The sequence below is a fragment of the Elephantulus edwardii genome, unplaced genomic scaffold, assembly GCF_000299155.1.
Source record: "Elephantulus edwardii isolate Elephantulus edwardi_28Jun2011 unplaced genomic scaffold, EleEdw1.0 scaffold00128, whole genome shotgun sequence".
In the NCBI taxonomy this organism is placed as follows: Eukaryota; Metazoa; Chordata; class Mammalia; order Macroscelidea; family Macroscelididae; genus Elephantulus; species Elephantulus edwardii.
This window is the reverse complement of record NW_006399878.1, coordinates 3,045,321-3,063,798: the sequence shown is the minus strand read 5'-3', so window position 1 is coordinate 3,063,798 and position 18,478 is coordinate 3,045,321. Positions and strand designations below refer to the sequence as shown.

Here is an 18,478-nt window from a genome sequence, read left to right as displayed (position 1 = left end):
GACATACTTTGGGCATGTTGCAAGGAGGGACTGTTCCTTGGAGAGGGACAATCATGTTTGGCAGAGTGGAGGGACGGCGCAGGAGAGGAAGACCTTCGATGAGATGGGTCGATTCTCTGAGTGGAGTGGTGGGAATGAGTGTGTTTGAGAGGGCGCGGTCGGCACAGGATAGAACGGCGTTTAGGGCTGTTGTTTAGGGTCGCTGTGGGTTGCAAGCAACTCAGTGGCACATAACAGCAACAATAGCAAGAAGGCAGGATTAAAAGGAAATGTTTAGCTGATTCTTGATTTCCACCTTCAATTCCCTTGACTTCTTAAAACAGCCCACTTTCATTTGGTTTCCCTATCTGCAGAACCACGTGAAGGTGGTTCTTTCCACCCCAGTTAATAATTTCTTTAACCAATGACAATGATCTTATTCTCTCTGATAGTTATGTGGAGGCAGGAATCTTGACTTAATGGGGTTAGAAAGAAAAATATACTGATTGCTGGTGAAAAATATTTAATTAGTAAAACTTGATCTGGAAAGAAATGGCTCCTCTTATATTTTGGATATTGTTATACATGTGGTATGGTGTTAATTATAGAACAGAGTTCAGGTCTTTTGTACATAGGGTCGCTATGAGTCGTATTCAACTTGACAACACTTAACCACTGCTAAGTGAGACTGCTGTTATATTTGGAGGAACATTCTACTTTGTACGTCACTCTTCGTCAGTTTGCTGTACTGAGGTAATCTGGGTTTGCTGTGATGCTGAACCTTGTGCCATTGGGTTTTCAATACCATAATGGTTTCCCAATATGGACAGTGTTTGGTGGAGCTCCCAGTGTAAAACAGGTTTGGAAGAGGAGTGGCATCCAATTCCTAAACCAGATGCCTATGGAAACCCTATGAACTTGGAGAAATGAGGTTAGAGAAAAAGCATTAGGTCTTTCGTTCATAGAGGGGATATGAGCCGTACTCGACTGGACGACAGTCAACAACAGCAACATCTGGATATGAATGAAGATAGGGAACTCTGGTGGTCTAGTGGATAAGGACTTGCACTGTCAACCTAAAGGCCCTCAGTTTTAATTCACTGTCTGGTCTGTGGGAGAACGATTGATAGGCTCTTCCCAAGCCATTTATGGTCTCTGAAAACCCTCTTGAGGGTCAATTATGTGTAGATTCTGACTTGACAGCACGTAATAACAAGAACATGAGTGAAGACAAGGCTGAATCCTAGTATATGATAAAATGAAATGGAAAACATCTGGGTCTGCGATACTATTTTATTGCTAACTTAACTTTTGTACCTCCTACCTCTAAACTTTTGTGAAATAAATAGTTCCTCTTTGATTAGGTACTTTCAGTTTGATTTTCTTTTCTTTAATACTTAAAAAATTCCCAGTTATTGATTATATGAACATTAACAGACATCAATGCAGTAGTTCTTATATATTCAATTCAGTGAGTGATACTGATTTCATTTTTCAAATTTTACAACCATTCTCAACCTCTTTTTCTAAGTTGTTCCTCTTCCATTAACTTAGCGTACACTGAGTTTAGGCAGCATGGGATGACTGTATCTGACCTCTGCTAACACTGCAAAGGTAACTGTCCCATCAACAATATCTACAGTACAAAACCAATTCCTGTAAGGTCAGGCATGGTCTCCCATACACCTCACCCACTTCTGTTAATCCCAGCACTAATCTTATTGCTCTCCTGAGTCTGAAATTCTTTGCATTGACCACACAGATCTCATAGAACAGTGCTCATGGCTATGCAATTTATTAGGCCGATTGTTGTTATTGTTCAGTGTCATCGAGTTCAGGATGACTCAGCAAACCTGTGAGCAACATATCTGAATCCTGTCCTCACCAGATTAAGGAGGTTAATAGATTTCAACTCATGTTGGCAGCAGGGTAAAATTCCTCACTTCAGGTAGCTTCTCAAGTGTTGCAGGCCCTTTGACCTTCATCCTCACAGCTTAGGTCAATGTTACAAAGTTCCCTTCTTGTTGTGTACAATTGAGTTGGAGCTGACCCATTGCTGCCCCACCAGTGGGCTTTCAGAGGCATTTAATCACAAGAGAGGAAATTGTTCATCCTTCTCCCGCAGAGCAACTGGTGGATTCAGACTATGTGCGTTCAGGATTGGAACACAGCTTTTTCCACTAGACCACCAGAGCTACCTCAAAGTTCCCTTAGTCCTGCCAGTTAAGGTGTCTTTCCTCAGTCCCCCAACTAACTTGAGCAATGGTCTCTAGCTGCCTTTGTGTGGCAGTATTCCCAAGTCAGCTGTCTTATGCCGGTCTCTAGCTCTTTGTTAAGACTGCTCATACTCTGATGTAAATCTTGACTAACACAGGAATATCTGGCCCTAAAGGACATGCACTGTACACGGGATAACTGTATCTGACCTCTACTAACCCTGCAAAAGGAACTGTCCCATCAACAACATATACAGTACAAAACCAGTTCCTGTAAGGTCAGGCAATTCCTGTACTCCCTCCTCTTTGCTGGTAGTGAGATGCCACCCTCACTGCTAAATCAGTTTAACTTGGTGAAATAGGAAAAACTGACCAGTCCCATAGAGACCTCTTATACACTAGCTATGTTGAGTTCCTTCCCAGTTATGTGGTAAAGGTTAAAGTCAATTGCTAAGAATAGATGGACTCATTAACTTTTAAACTTCTTAATCTTTTGAATTGCTGTTGTCAGTTAGTATCACATATATTGTTGTTAGGTGCTGCCGAGTCCACTACAACTCATAGCAACCTTATGAACATCAGATTGCAACCTTGCTCTGCACCATCTTCACAGTGTATGCTATGGTCAATCCCAATGTTTTAGTCACTGGGTCAGTACATGTTGTTGAGGGTCTTCCTCTCTTTTTTCTGACCTGTCGTCTTTCCAAGGACTGTTCTCTCCTGACAACTTGCCCATATTATGAGAGTTCCTCCAAGAAGCGCTCTGTTTACACATCCTCCAAGACATATTTGTTTGCTCTTTTGGCAGTCTGTGGGTTGTTAAGCACTTTTGTCCAATACCACAATTCAAAGACACTAGTTCTTCTGTCATCCTTATTCATTGTCCAGGTTTCAGAGGCACAGGCACCAACTGAAAATGCTATGACTAGGATCAGGCTTGCTACAGAAGATTAAGGACTGCAGCCTTCAATATGGATTGAAGCTCAACATCAAGAAAACAAAGATTCTCACCACAGGGCCAATTGGCAGCATTATGATAGATGGTGAAGAGATTGAGATTGTTAGATGGTGAAGAGATTGAGATTGTTAACAGCTTCCATTTCCTTGGCTCTATAAGCAACACTCAGTACCAGCAGCCAAGAAATCAAGAGACAAATTGCATTGGGAAAGTCTGCTGTCCAAGACCTTTCCAGAGTACTGAAGAGCAACAATGTCAGTCTGGAGACTAAGGTGCACCTGATCCAGGCCATAGTCTTAACAATTGTTTATTATGCATCAGAGAGCTGGACAATGACTATGGATGATAGGAGAAGAATTGATGCTTTTGAGCTGTGGTGCTGGAGAAAAATATTGAATATATCATAAACTGCTAGGAGAATAAACAGGTTCGTCCTAGAGAGGATGAGACCAGGATCCTCCTTAGAGGCCAGGATTCTGAAGCTTTGTGTGATAAACTTTTGGCATGTTGCAAGGAGGGACCAGTCCTTGAAGAGGACATGATGTTTGGAAGGGTGGAGGGACAACCAAGAGAGGAAGATCCTGGATGCAATGGATTGACTCAAGTTATTAAGTTAATGGGGGTAGGTGTGTCAGAGACAATAAGGTTGATTTGGGATAGACCACGGTTCAGAGCTATTGTACTTGGGTAGCTATGATTTGCAAGTGACATGACCTCTAGCAACAACAAGGGGATGGAGACTTCTGTAAGCAGAAGTTTCTTACCTGCTTTTATGATTGTATGTACTTTATTAGAGTGCCCATTTCCTTTCCCTGATTCCTATTTTTGGGTTTTAACTTTTAGTTAACATTTATGTACCTCAGTAAATAATCAAAAGGAGACGTCACCACCACTTCATAATCAAAAGGAGATATCACCATCATTTTGGTTAAGTGCGATCTTTTATGTCACTGTACTTTTCTCTGTAAAACTCTATCTTATTTTTTTAAATTAAATAACATTGTTAGGAAATACTGTGGAATACATGTTCCATATCAAACACACCTACGGTGAGAGGGGGGATGTGCGAGGTGCCAATCAAGTAAGTGACTTTAAAATTTCTGAAAGTTTTTAATATGCAAAAGTACATCAGTAATCTCCAAGGTGAAATATTTTTGCCACTTGTTTGAAGTATTTATTTTAAATTTCTAGTTTCTTAATTTTACATTTTCCTTTCAGCATTGTATATGTGTGTACAAATTCATTTTGTTTCTCAGAGAATACTCATTTAATTATACTTTGTTTTGAAGGTTTTATTTTGGTACCTGCCTTTCATGGTTTTATTTGCTTCACATATGGATGACTCTCTATAATATGTTCATTTCTTTATCTGAGGTTTCCTGGAGCTCTGATGGATTAGTGGTTAGGAGTTGTACTGCCAACCCAAAGAACTGTAGTTCACATGCACCTCTTGCTCCATGGGAGAAAGATGAACAATCTCTAAATGCAATTTAACTGCCTCTGAAAGCCCACTGGAGGATCAGCTCTGAGTCAGCTCCAACTCGATGGTACATAACAACATTGACTTGTTTGTAGATGCTCACTGTTTTTTACTATAACCTTCATTGGATGATTGAAGGAAAGATTTCCTCCTATAAGGGAACTCTGGTGGCATAGTCTGTAAGGAGTTGTCCTGTTAACCCCAAGGCTACACTTCTCTTTCCATTTGAATTCACCAGTGGCTCTGAGGGAGAGAGATGGGCAATATCCTCCCATGTGATTTGTAGGCTCCCCCTGGAAGGTCTGCTATGAACTGATACTGACTCAGTGGCAGTGAGTGTGAATATAGTAGGGGCAAGTTGATTGTATTGTCTTCTGGAAATGGAGTTTTTCTAGAAGCCACTAGCTTTTTTTTAAAAAAAAAAAGTATAAGATTTATTTTGTTTATCCCTTAACAAGAATCCTCAATGAAAATAGTATTACCCGAAGTTAAATGACTCTGAAAATTGATATCTTTACAAACCTCAGCAGTTGCGTTTTTAAAGAACACTTATAACCTAAGTAGTCTATACCTCCACTTGCGATGTTTTCCTTGGCAAAGGACTCTATATGGGGAGGTTGTATAGAGAACGTTTATATGGTCATTTGGGTTTGCAACTTCCCTCCACCCTTCCAAGCAGGATGTCCTCCAACCAGTCTCTCCTGGCCACCTGCCCGAAGTATGGGACCTTCAAAATCCTATCCTCCAAAAAGAAACATGGTTTCATCCTCTCCCAAGACAGACCTATCTGTTTTCTTGGCAGTCCGTGGTATGTTAAAGACTCTTCTCCAGCACCACCAAAGGCATCGATTCTTTTTTTACTTTAAAAAAAAAAAACCCAACCAAAGGAAAAACACCTTTTTTTTTTTTCTTCTCTTTTCTTCTGTAGCATCAAGTCGAATCCAACAGGCACAGGAGGAGATTGCCTCTCCTTCTCCCGTGGAGCATCTGTTGGATCTGAACCACGTGCCTTAGGAATTGCAGCACAGTTTCTTGTCACTAGGCTCCAGAGCTCCCTTAGCATCAATTCTTCTGTCATCCCTAGTCATTGTCTAATTCTCTGAAGCATAACAAGTAAATGCAAATACCATGGTCTGTATTAGGCACACCTTAGTCTTTAGACTGTTCTCACTGCTTTTCAGCACTCTGGAGAGGTCCCTGACTGCTGGTAAGAGTGCTGATTGTGGAGCTGAGCAAGCTGTATTTGTTAACAACCTCTTCTCTAACATCCAGCTGTCAACTGGCTCAGTTGTGAGAATCTTTGTCTTCTTGATGTTAAGCTTCAATCCATATTGAAGACTCTAGTCCTTGACCTTCTGCAGCATGCACTTTAGGTCCTTTTCAGTTTCAGTAAGCAAGGTTGTGTCATCTCTGTAACCTAAGCTGTTGATGAGTGGACCTCCAATCCTGATGCCACATTCCTTGTAAAGCTCTGCTTCCAAATGATCTGTTCTGCATATAGATTGACAAGGTATGGAGACAGGATGCATCTCTGATGCACTCCTTTCCTGATTTTGAACCCTGTAGCGTTTCCCTTCTCTGTTCTGAGGACTGCTTCCTGGTCCAAGTATAGATGTCATATAAGCACGGTCAAGTTCTGGGATTCCCATTTTACTCAAGTTTAGCCACAGTTTGTTGTGATCCACACAGTCAAATTCCTTTGCATAGTCAGTGAAACACAGATGTTTCTCTGGAACTCTGCTTTCTACCAAGATCCATCTGAAATTGGCAGTAATGTCTCTAGTGCCATGACCTCTTCTAAACTCAGCTTGTATTTCTAGTAGTTCTCTGTTAATGTACTGTTCCAGTTGATTCTGGATGATCTTCAGCAGGATTTTGCTAGTGTGTGAAATTAATGATGATGTTGATTGTCTTCAAGTCAAGCATGACCCATTGCAACCTTATGAACAAAAGGCCTAAACCTCTTTACAACTATCAACATTCATCATAGTTCATAGAGTTTCTGGAGACATATTGTTTAATTTCCACACTATGTCAGATCACCTTTTTTTTGTAGAATGGGAATAAATATGGATCTCTTCCGTCAGTTGGCCAAGTAATTGTCCTCCAGATTTCTTCTCTTTCAGTATAATACACAGTTTATGGGGCTAATCTGTTAAAATTTGTCTTTATAGTTTGACAAGGGAGCTCTGGTGAGAAGTTTGAATCCTTGTTTATCTAATAATGATAATAAAGCATTAACATTCAACATAGTGTTCATTATGAGCACTTGACACTTGTAATTGACAACAACCTTTTGAGGTTACTAACTTGCAATAAGGAAATTGAGGCTGGAGAAGTAACTTGCTTAAGGTTCTTATACTAGGTAGACTTTTCCTTTAATCAATCCTTTTAAATTTTTATTTTACTCTATCCTTCCGTTTAGCTTGTTGTTGTGTACCTTTGAGCAGGAACTGGCCCATAGCTGACCCTCCAGTGAATTTTCAGAGGCAATTAATTACACGGGAAGAGATTATCCGTCCTTCTCCTGTAAGAGCAGCTGGTGGTTTTGAACCATATGCATAAGTTATGTACTTAAGATGGTGGAAAATCTATAGTAAATACATAACGATTTTCAAGAGTACTTTTGAGACTAAAGTATTTTATCCTAAGAACTAATCTTAGACATTGATCACCTCCCTATCCTTCATACCACCTTGTTGCTTTTGAGTTTATTACAATTCATAGTGACCCTCCATTGAGTTGCCAAGTCTGTAAATCTTTGTTTTATTATTTTTCTATTCTCACCACTGGACCAATTGGCAGATTCAGCATGGATGGTGAAGAGATTGAGATAGTTAACAGTTTTAGTTTACTTGGTTCCACAGTCAACATTCTTGGTCACAGCAGCCAAAATCAAGAGACAAATTGCATTGGGAAAGTCAGCTGTGAGGGACTTCTCAAGAGCAACAATGTCAGGCTGGAGACTAAGGTGCTCCTGATTCAGGCTGTAGTCTTCACAGTTACATGCTATGCATCGGAGAGTGGACAGTGAATAGGGATGATAGAAAGAGAATTGATGCCTTTGAGCTGTGGTGCTAGAGAAGAATGTTGACTATACCATGGACTGCTAGGAGAACAAACAGGTTTGTCTTGGAGAGGGTGAAGCTGGAATGCTCCTTGGAGTCAAGGATTCTGAAGCTTCATACTGTGGGTATGTTGCAAAGAGTGACCAGTCCTTGGAGAGGGACATCATGTTTGGGAGAGTTGCAGGACAGCTCAGGAGGGAAAGACCCTTGATGAGATGTATCGATTCTGTGCTTGGAGTGGTGGGAAGGAGTGTGTCTGACATGGCGAGGTTGGCACAGGATAGAATGGCATTTAGGGCTCTTGTACAGAGGGTGGCTATGAGTTGCAAGCGACTCGATGGCACATAACAACACAACAACATTTGTTGTACATTTTCTCCCATCTCCCTCACCAGCCCAGCCCACAATGCACCTCTTGTTCTAGATTGTTGTCATACATATAATGCATATTTATATATTCCTTTAAAACTGGTCTTCCCCTAATTTGTTCTATTACAGTGTTCATTTATCCACTCTTACCTCATTGTCTCCCCAACCCCCTCAGTCTGTCCTATTTTATAACAGCACTGATGTGCAGTATTTATCCTTTTGTGATATTGCACTTAGCAAAAATGTCCTCAGGGCACCCCCATGCTGTGTAATGTTTTATGAGATCATTTTTTTCATGCTGTTTGAGCCATTGTGTGAACGTACCATCGTTTTTCTATCCATTTGTTGATTGGCACTTGGGAGGAGACCACCCATCTTCCTCAAATGGAGTGACTGGTGGATTTGAAATGAGATATTTTCAGTTAGCCTTACACCTCCAGGGTCCTTTAGCTTTCATTAGTAAGATGTAATTTCATTATATGAAAAATGTAAAATGTTTTCACACACGTACACACGAATACAAAGGAAATTTGTAATTTTATCGTCCAAATACTAGCAGCCACCTACTCTGCAATTGAGTAAGTTGAAGACAAATTATAGACCAAAATTATTCCTCAGGGAGCTCTTGTGGCTTAGTGCCAAGAAGCTGCACTGCAGTCCCAAAGGCTTGCAGTTCTAATCTGCCGGATGCTCTGCTGGAGAAGGAGGGGTAATCTTCTCCTCTGCTGGTCAGATCTGATTTGATGGCACACAGCAAGAAAAAGGAATTAAAAAAAAAAGTTATTCCTCTTTACTAGAAAGCTAACAACTGCATCTATTAACAATCAATTGATAAGATAATGGTTTAATGTCTAAAGAGGGAGAAACATGACACTGGGGTCAAGGCCATGAGCATCACTCTGAAAAGGCCAGGGAGATTAAGAATATTACATCCCCTCATCACCCCAGAGCAGAAAGCAGATAGCCCAGCCCCATTGTGCCCCTGGAGCCACAGCAGCAGCAAGGGGGTTCATTTATTTGTTGCTGACTCAGAGACTTCAAAGTTATGGTACCAAACAATGGGGTTATTGGAGAAGAAAGTTGCAGAGTTGAGAAGACAAACAATACCAACCAGTGCAATAAATTTTAGCCCAACAGTCCCACTGCAAAAGTTCCTCAATTATTCCAGGCTCTGATTTCAGTTTAGCAGTCAAATAAAAATCATCCAGCAAGGTTGCCTCAGAACAGTTCTTAGTCAGCGTCTCCTTTAAGCATCCGGCAAGAACAGTTGCACATTTAACTGGGACCAGCACAAATGTAAGAAACCTCAGGTCACAGTTTCTCCGTAGCAGTATCAGTCTCTCCACCACCAGGTCTTGCTCTCACCAATTTTTTACTGCCACAGACCTTGCTTCCCTTGAGTCTCGCCTCAAGTTTTGCTTCCTGGTATGGGAAGTTCATTTTCCTATATCCTAGTTTCACAACTGTTGATGATTTGCAAGACCATGCTGATTTGCAGTACCCTGTGTTTGCAGTTAAGGTAGCTGAAGACCAGAGGCTAAATGGCTTTTAAAAAAAGCCAACTTTTAGGCTAACACCACAATTAATCTAGCATTAGTGCAAGACTTTTCCCCCTTGCCTCTTTAAACATCCTTCTCCCCAATTTGGATATTTCAGAATATTGTTATTCTCAATTCCTATTCGTGAAGTCCTGTATATAGTGGAATGAAATGTTGCCTGATTCTGTGCCACCTTCATGACTAAGTTTGAGTACACTGTTATGGGTTGTCATTATATCAGTCCATCTCATTGAGTTTCCCTTTTTCTCACCAACATGGTGTTGTAGCCTGGAGAGTAAGGAGTTGTGCTGCCAACCCAAAAGGAGGAAGTTCAAATCCACCAACTCCTCCACTTGAGAAAATGAGCAATTACAGCCTCTGAACACCTACTGGAAAGTCAGTTATGGATCAGCTCTGATTTGAGGACAATGAATTTGAGTTTTTTAGGTGCTACCAAATATGTTGTCCTTTTATAACTATTGATCTTTCTTACTAATGTGTCTAGATTTGGCTAACTTTCCAACTGAATTTTTTTTCCCCTTTTAAGTCGTACTGACTGTCCAGATTTTGTAGATAAAATTAGTTGATTTTCAGTGGGTTCTAACATTTAACATTTGTATTTATTATTAGTGATTTCATAAATTTATATTCTGTATTTATTGTTATTTTTTTCCCTATAGTATAGCTGAAATACAGAAAGATGTGGAATATAGATTACCATTTACTGTAAACAACCTGACGATTAACATCAATATGTGAGTAGTTTCTTCTTATTTTGTCTTGTAATAGGAGTTTTAAAGAAAATCTTTATTATTTTTCTTAGTTATTATGAGAAATAAGTTGTTTAAAGTGAATATTTTAAATTATCACTTTTTAGCAACTAGAATTTAAGCAATGTTAACTTACATAATATTGTAAAAGAAGTATTTTTGCAAGATACTATAATTTAATTTTTGTAAAAAAAGTACCAAAGAATAAGTACAAGGAAAGCAAAATAATTTCTGCTATAATTACTTTAACTGATTTGCACTAAAATGTTAGTTGGGGGCAGGCTGAAGAATCAGAATGATTATAATAACTATGCAGAAGGATCCTGCATGGAGAGATACTCATTTTTATATAAGAAACATCTTAAAATATCCTCATTTTCAACCACAGAAATGTTCTGCATCATCCTAAACATTCAGTGCCAAATTTGATCTGCTGATTGTTTTTAAGGAAAAAAAAATTAAAAATATAATCATGAGAGTAGTACTTTTAAATTACATTAGAGAAAGATTAGGCAAAATCATTTCTGTAAGACTCATTTAACCTTAAATGTAATTATTAATCTTCCATTTGAAAGAATGAAATTGTTATCTCAGATTGGTTTAGTGGCTGACTGCTAGAGATAGTTCTTGGAATGGGAAAATGCCACCTAACTTGAAGATAGGACCCATGTCTTATGATGGGCCTTGTCAAATACTAATTGAAGCGATGAATTGAAGTATAACTGTGCCAAGTATACATTACGTTAATTTGACATATGGGGCTTTTGAAATCCAGACAACATCTCAGCAAATTTAGGGCCATTGATAAACACATAATATAGTTAGTAGCACATTCAGGGTACAAACCCAGATAAGTTGGGCTCCAAAGACAATCATTATCTTTTAACCAAATGAGTTTAACATCTTCAGTTATATAACCAAAGTTGTTTTCTCTCTTATTAAATGTTCCAGATAAAGCTGTTTTAATACCAGAAGAATGTCTACTTATGCTTTTTTGACTATGCAAAAGCAGTTGACTGTGTAAGTCATAACAATTTATGGCTAACATTGAGCAGAATGGAAATCCCAGAGCACTTCATCATGCTCATGTGAAATCTATACCCAGCCCAGAAGGCTGTGCGAACAGAGCAAGGGAATACTACATGTTCTATAATTAAGAAGGGAGTGTGTCAGGGTTGTATTCTTTCTTCATACCTATTCAGTCTGTATGCTGAGCAAATTATTCGAGAAGCTGGACTCTGAAGCGAACTGTGGCATCAAGATTGGAGGGAGACTTATCAGTAACCTGCGCTATGCAGATGACACAACCTTCTTTGCTGACAGTGTGGAGGATTTGAAACACTTGTTGCAGAAGATCAAAGAATACAGCCTTCAGTAGGAATTGTATCTCAATGTCAAGAAAACAAAGATTTTTACCACTGGACCTATAGGCAACATCATGATAGATGGAGAAAAGATTGAAACTGTCAACAGCTTCATCTTACTTTGATCCACAATTAGCACCCTTGGTACCATCAGTCAGGAAATGAAGAGACGTATTGCTCTGGGAAAGTAAGTGACCTTCCCAAATTATTGAGGAGTAATGATGTCAGTTTGAGGACTAAGGTGTGTCTGATTCAGGCCATCGTCTTTCTGCTCACTTAAAATACATCTTAGAACTGGATAATGAATAGGTATGACAGAAGAATTGATGCCTTTGAGCTGTGGTGTTGGAGAAGAGCACTGAACATCCCATGGAATGTCAAAAGAACAAATATGTCTTGGAGAGAGTGCAGAGACTCCAGGATGCTCTTTGGAGGCAAAGATGATGAGACTGCCCCTCACATACTTCAGGCATGTTGCTAGAAGGAGCTATTTCTTGGAGACACGATGCTCAGAAAGTTAATAGTGTTAGCAAAGGACAGGAAGACCCTCAACTAGGTGGATTGACAACAGTGACTGCTGCAATGGGTTCTCATGTGTCAGGAAGGAAGTGTGAGGATGATACAGGATTGAACAGGGTTCAGATCTGTTGTTCAGAGGGTTGCTATGGTTCATACATGACTCAGTGACATCTAACAACAACAAAGCTGGGAGTAGGAGAGGTTAATGAAGACCTTGTTTTTTCCTTCCTGACAATTCTGCCAACAAATAATTTTTTCTAAGTTTAAGGGAAATACTTTTCTAGAAGAGATTTTGAAAACAACGTCTTAAATTCCTTATTCATTTTTTAAGGCTTCACGAGTGGTGTAGTCTTTAAGGGGTTGCACTGCTAACCCAAAGATAGTATCTCTGGCATTTTGAATCCACCAGCAGCTCTGCCAAAGAAAGATGGGCAGTCTCCTCCCATGCGATCCACGGTCTTGGAGAAGCTGCTGGTGGCTTAGCTACAAATCTGTTCTGAATTGGTGATTGTGAGTTGAGTTTGAGAAGTGACCTTAATCTTGTAGCAGTTAAAATATTACTTACTTTTTGTCCTGAGACTTTACTGTTGTTTACTTAAAATCGTATAACTGTTCTCAAAATTAGGAGAGATGTTAATTAGAAAGTTCAGAAGGAAGCCATGTGGAACCAAGGTTTGCTGGCAGCTGTGATGTTTCAGTAATATTCTTTTTCATTTTATCCACCTTACATGTTAGAAATAGTTTGTAAAAAATAGTTTCTGGCAACATTTTAAAAGTGGAAAACTCACAAGGTTTTATATGACCAGAGCCTGTCATCCAATATATAGCCATACTGGGTTGATCAGATTCACCTGACAGAAATGCCTGATGTAGCATTAGCTGAGTTTTGTAAAACTTAATATCTTGTGTTTGAAGACAATAATTGAAGTGCAAAATATTATACATTTAGGATTTCTCTAAGATTTCTATAACCTCATTAAATAGGTTTTATTTTATGAATTTATATAGTCTCAGTGCTAAAGTATACCTTTTTGTGTACTTGCAACCAATTCAGCATTCATTGTAGAGTACTTTTATTAATAATTAGTGTGTGAAAATTTGATATGCCTTTAATTTTGCTTTGAAATTATCTTTGCCCAATGTAACATTTATGGTCTTTGTTTTTCTTCTTCCTACTAGATTACTTCCTCCTCAATTTCCTCAAGAAAAACCAGTGATCAGTGTCTATCCACCAATACGACATCACTTAATGGATAAACAAGGAGTGTATGTTACCTGTCCATTAGTAAACAATGTATGTGTATGATATAAGTTATTTCAGAGCAATATGGCATTTAAACTACATTTCTACAATATATCTTAAAAATCTGGCATTCTTAAAATTGTAACTAGGAATCAGTAATGAAGAAATCAGAAAGTCATTACAAAGACAAAAGAGGAAGAAAAAGATTGAGGTGAATGTCAAGAGATTCTGAATATTGCACTTGAGTGCTGAGAAGCCAAAGCAAAGGGAATCACAGAGAAGTTAAAAGGACAGCTCAGAAGGACACAGCAAAGTAATAAGATGAAATATGCAAAGAACTGGAGTCAGAAAATCAAAGGAGAAAAAGTCACTCGGTATATCTCAAGCTGAAGGAACTGAAGAACAAATTCAAACTTCAAGTTGCAGTACTTAGAGATGCTATGGACAAAATATTGAATGATCCAGGAAACATCAAAAGAAAATAGAAGGAATATACGGAGTCACTGTACAAAAAACAATTGGCTGACACAGAAACATTTCAGGGATTAGTATATGATCAAGAACCATTGGTAGTAAAAGAGGAAGTCCAAGCTGATCTGCAGGAATTGGAAAAAAATATAACCCAGGAATTGATGGCATACCAATTGACTTATTTGAACAAATACAGCTTTGGATGTGCTCACTAGGTTGTACCAAGAAATCTGGAGGACAGCTACCTGACCCACTGACTGGAAGAGATCCATAATAATCTCATTCATAAAAAAGGTGATCCTTCAGAAGGTGAAAATCATCAAACAGTATCATTAATATCAAATGGAAGCAAAGTCTTGGTAAAGATTATCCAAAAATGACTACAACAATGTGTCAACAGAAAACTGCCAGAAATGCCACCAGAGTTTAGAAGAGGCCGTGGCACTAGGGATATATTCCCTGTATCAGATGGGTCTTGGCTGAAAACAGAGAGTACCAGAAAAATATCTATTTTGTGTTTTGACTATGCACAAGCATCTGACTTTGTGGATCACAACAAACTGTGCCTGACATTGAAATGAATGGGAATCCCAGAATCCTTGATTATGCTCATGTGAAACCTATACCTAGACCAGAAAGCTGTTGTCTGAACAAAGCAAAGGAAAACTGCATAGTTCAAAATCAAGAAAGGAGTCTTATCAGGGATGTATCCTTTCTTTATATCTTTTCAGTCTGTATGCAGACTAGATGATTTGGGAGGCTAGACTTCATGAAGAAAAATGTGGCTTCATATGATTATTCATATACATTGTTTTTTATACAATTAATCACAATTGACCTATATCTACTATTACCCTGTCTTTCCAGGTCCCCATTTTATCATATGAAACACAATCTGCATGAAGGAATGGGTGAAACGTAGTTGATATTAATTTTGTATGCAAACCAATAAAAAATAATGTATGCAAAAAAAAAATAATGTGACATTAGGATTGAAGGAAGACTTTAAAAAAAAAACACATTATGCAACTTGCTCAATGAAACCAAGGAGAACTTAAAGTGTTTTATTCAGACAATCAAGGACTATAACCTTTAATACAGATTGTGTCTTAACATCAAGAAAACAGATCTTTACCACTGGGCCAATAGGTAGTATCATGATAGTTGGAGAAAAGACTGAGATTGTTTTTTTTTTTTTTTTTTTAAGACTGAGATTGTTAATAGTTTGATCTTGCTTGGATCCACTATCAATATTCTTGGCATCAATAGTCAAGAAATCAAAAGATGAGTTGCTGTCAGGAACCTCTCCAGCGTGCTGATGAACAAAATGTCAGAGACCAAGATGCGATGGTCTTCTCAATTGCTTGTTCTGCATTTGGAAGCTGGACAAAGACCAAGGGTGAAAGGAGGAGAATTATGCCTTTGAATTGTGACACTGGAGAAGAATATTGAATATACCATGGACTTCTGAGAGAACAAATAGGTCTGTCCTAGCGAGGGTGAAACCAGGTTGCCCCTAGAGGCAAGAATTTTGAAACTTCATCACACGGCTTTGGGCATATTTCCGGGAAGGAACAGTACTTGGAGAAGGACATCATGTTTGGGAGGGTAGAGGGTTACTGTAGGATTGGAAGACCCTGGTGACTATCGCCGTGGGGGCAGGTGTGTCAAAGATGATGAGGTTGGCTCAGGATATTTTAGGGTTCAGATCTTTTGTTCGTGGAGTCGCTGTGACTCATACTCAACACCACCTAACAACAAAATTCTTATTTAAAGACTTCATTAGTGATAACCTGTTGATGCTATAACTTTTAAAGTTCTTGGGTTATGTATATGTTTGATTAAGTTGAAGTCTATAACTTCAGTGTACTTTCAGTGTTTATCCTTGCTCTTATAAATAATGAAATGTAGAACTAATGTCAGATCTGTTATTGACTAGATCAACTTCTAATTAGATTTACTAAATATTAAATAAAACATTGATTCTGTGAAAAAGGTTTTAAATTATGGATTGCCTGTATTTTTAATTCACACAATACCTTTGCTTTTTATTTCATTCTTGATCTATAAAAGTGGAAAACTTTTGGCATCGTCTAAATGAAATTTTACTGTCTTTTTCTGAAAGTTAATTTAATTGTCCTATATTATTTTTACTTTCAGTTTACAATGCACTCAGATCTTGGAAAAATTATTCAGAGTCTGTTGGATGAATTTTGGAAAAATCCTCCAGTTTTGGCTCCCACTTCAACAGCATTTCCTTAGTAAGTATATTTATAATAGGTAAAATAATTGCTTTTGTCTGGTTTCAAACCTTTATCAAAAGAATGGAAATATAATTAAAAAAATTATGTTGAGAGGTGATTCCTTGCTTACTTTATCTCCACATTTATCTAAGTATATTTATAATTGTCAGAGGCAAATGCGCTTTACTTTTTTTAGCTGTTTTTCTATTACTTTTCTTCATCTTTCTAAATAATGTGTACAAATTGCTTTGACTTCAGGATTTCATTCTAGTCAATATTTACAAACAACCTATTACGATGTTTAGCATTTTTCACATCCCTGTTAATTTCCTGATTTTCACTTAAGTTCATATTTGGTGTTTTCATGCTTTAGCTCTCTAAATATTGTCCATTGTTTAGTCAAATACTTTATCATGAATTCTCTGATGGTATAAGTTTTCTTTATTGGCCCTTTTCTGAATTTTATAATTATTTTCATTTTCCATAGAATATTCTTAGAAGATACATTTAATTTAACATCATCAAACCTTTTGGGCGATCTCTAGATATCTTTTTTTAAATTTATTTTATTTTCAGACATCCAATTTTTTTCTTCCATTATGCACTAGTTACTTTCTTCATCTGCATTAACTCTCACCTAGAAACTTCACTTTTATGTCACTGCACTTTCCTATATTAGAATCTCTGTCTCCTGGTCCAGTATTTTTGTCAGGGTATTCCCTGGCTTCTTGACTAACTCCTTCCAGTAGCTTCCTGATTTAGTTTCCATATTCTAGTTTCAAAGAATAGTTTTTTGCATTAGTTTGCCAAGTGTGGAGGTTGAAGTTGTCTGAAGGCTCATTTAGGCACTCATTTAACTGTAGTGTTGACTGCACACTGAGATCTTGGTCGAAAACATTATTTGTAGTTTCTTTATGGCTCAGGCTTCCTTACAGTGTGGCAGCTGGAGTCTAAGGGAAAGCATCTCATCAGGGGCAACAAGCCAAGGTGTATTACCTGTAATATAGGCCCAGATTCTTTTTGTAACATCTATTGCAAAATCCCTGCCAAGCTTAAACAGGAGAGGAAATAGACTTCAGCTCTTTTTGAGAGTGGTGACTGTCTCATGGAGCATATGGATCTAGAAACTGTGACCATTTTTGGAACATAAAATCTGCCACAGGTCATCTTTTGGGCACAAGAATACAAATGCAAACAAATATATTCACTACTTCTCTATACAGTATCAAGAATATGCATGATGTTTTACAGCTTTATAGACTCAGGCTCATGTTGGATGTCATGGATTTTAAGCACCTCAATCAGATTCAAGTACAGATAAGATGTTTCTTAAGTATAATACTTCTTGATCTGAAAAACAGGGAGTTAAAGAAATTATTTAGTTATCCCCTCTTACAGCTATTATAGAATAGGCCTAGGACACTGTAGTAGACTTTTCTACTAAAAAGGAAAAGATAGAAGGCACACAGAAGTCACCAGCCATAGCAGTTGTGATCCAAGTAAGCATATGTATTCTTTCTTTTTTTTTTTTTAAACTGGAAAACCTATTTTATCTGCAAACTTTCATCCTAAAGGTACATGCATTGCTGAATGAAGAATTAATTTACTCTGTAAATTTGTCCCCAATTCACAATAAAAAATTGAAAGTAAACAAATAAAACAAAACCAGAATGCTTCTTAGAAACAAAGATGATGAGTTCTCATCTTACTTACTTTGGACATTTTCTGGAGAATTCAGTCCCTGTAGAACATCATGATTGATAATGTATAAAGTTAGGGGGAAAGAAGCTCTTCATTTGGGTTGATCTGGTGGTTGCAACAGTAGGCTCATACATAGCAAACATTTTGAGAATAGCAATCATGAGGATAGTACAGGGCTGAGCAGTGCTTTGCTCTATTATGAATGGGGTTGCTCTCAGTCAATGCTGACTTTACTGCATCTAAAAAAAAATGATGCACAGAAAAATCATCTTCTGTAATCTTAATAGAAATTGTATTCTAGGTTATATACTCCTTTTACCTGTAGCACCTGCTATGACTGTAGTAACCTTGTGTATATCAAAATGAAACACCAACCCTGTGTCATCCTTCCAACTCCTTTTCTGCTTAAGTCAATTGCTGGAGTCACTATGTCAGTTCATTTCCTGGAGGGTATTTCTTTTTTTTTATTTTTTATTTAAATAGCATTCAGTTTATTACAAATATTTAATATTGGCTTCCCATATTTCCCCCTTTTGTTTTTATCATAATTATGTTATCA

The 18,478-nt window shown here is 38.0% G+C and overlaps 1 protein-coding gene across 2 annotated transcripts in view; it reads left to right on the top strand.

Moving 5' to 3' along the window:
• Window positions 1-18,478, top strand: part of VPS37A (vacuolar protein sorting 37 homolog A (S. cerevisiae)) — a 52,423-nt gene that overhangs the window by 5,931 nt on the left and 28,014 nt on the right. The window contains exons 2-4 of one of the 2 annotated variants that reach the window (XM_006893551.1): window positions 10,289-10,363; window positions 13,441-13,555; window positions 16,136-16,236. In XM_006893551.1, the coding sequence (XP_006893613.1) occupies window positions 10,289-10,363; window positions 13,441-13,555; window positions 16,136-16,236 (291 nt within the window). The remainder of the gene's footprint in view (window positions 1-10,288; window positions 10,364-13,440; window positions 13,556-16,135; window positions 16,237-18,478) is intronic. The other variant, XM_006893552.1, reaches the window with a different exon arrangement.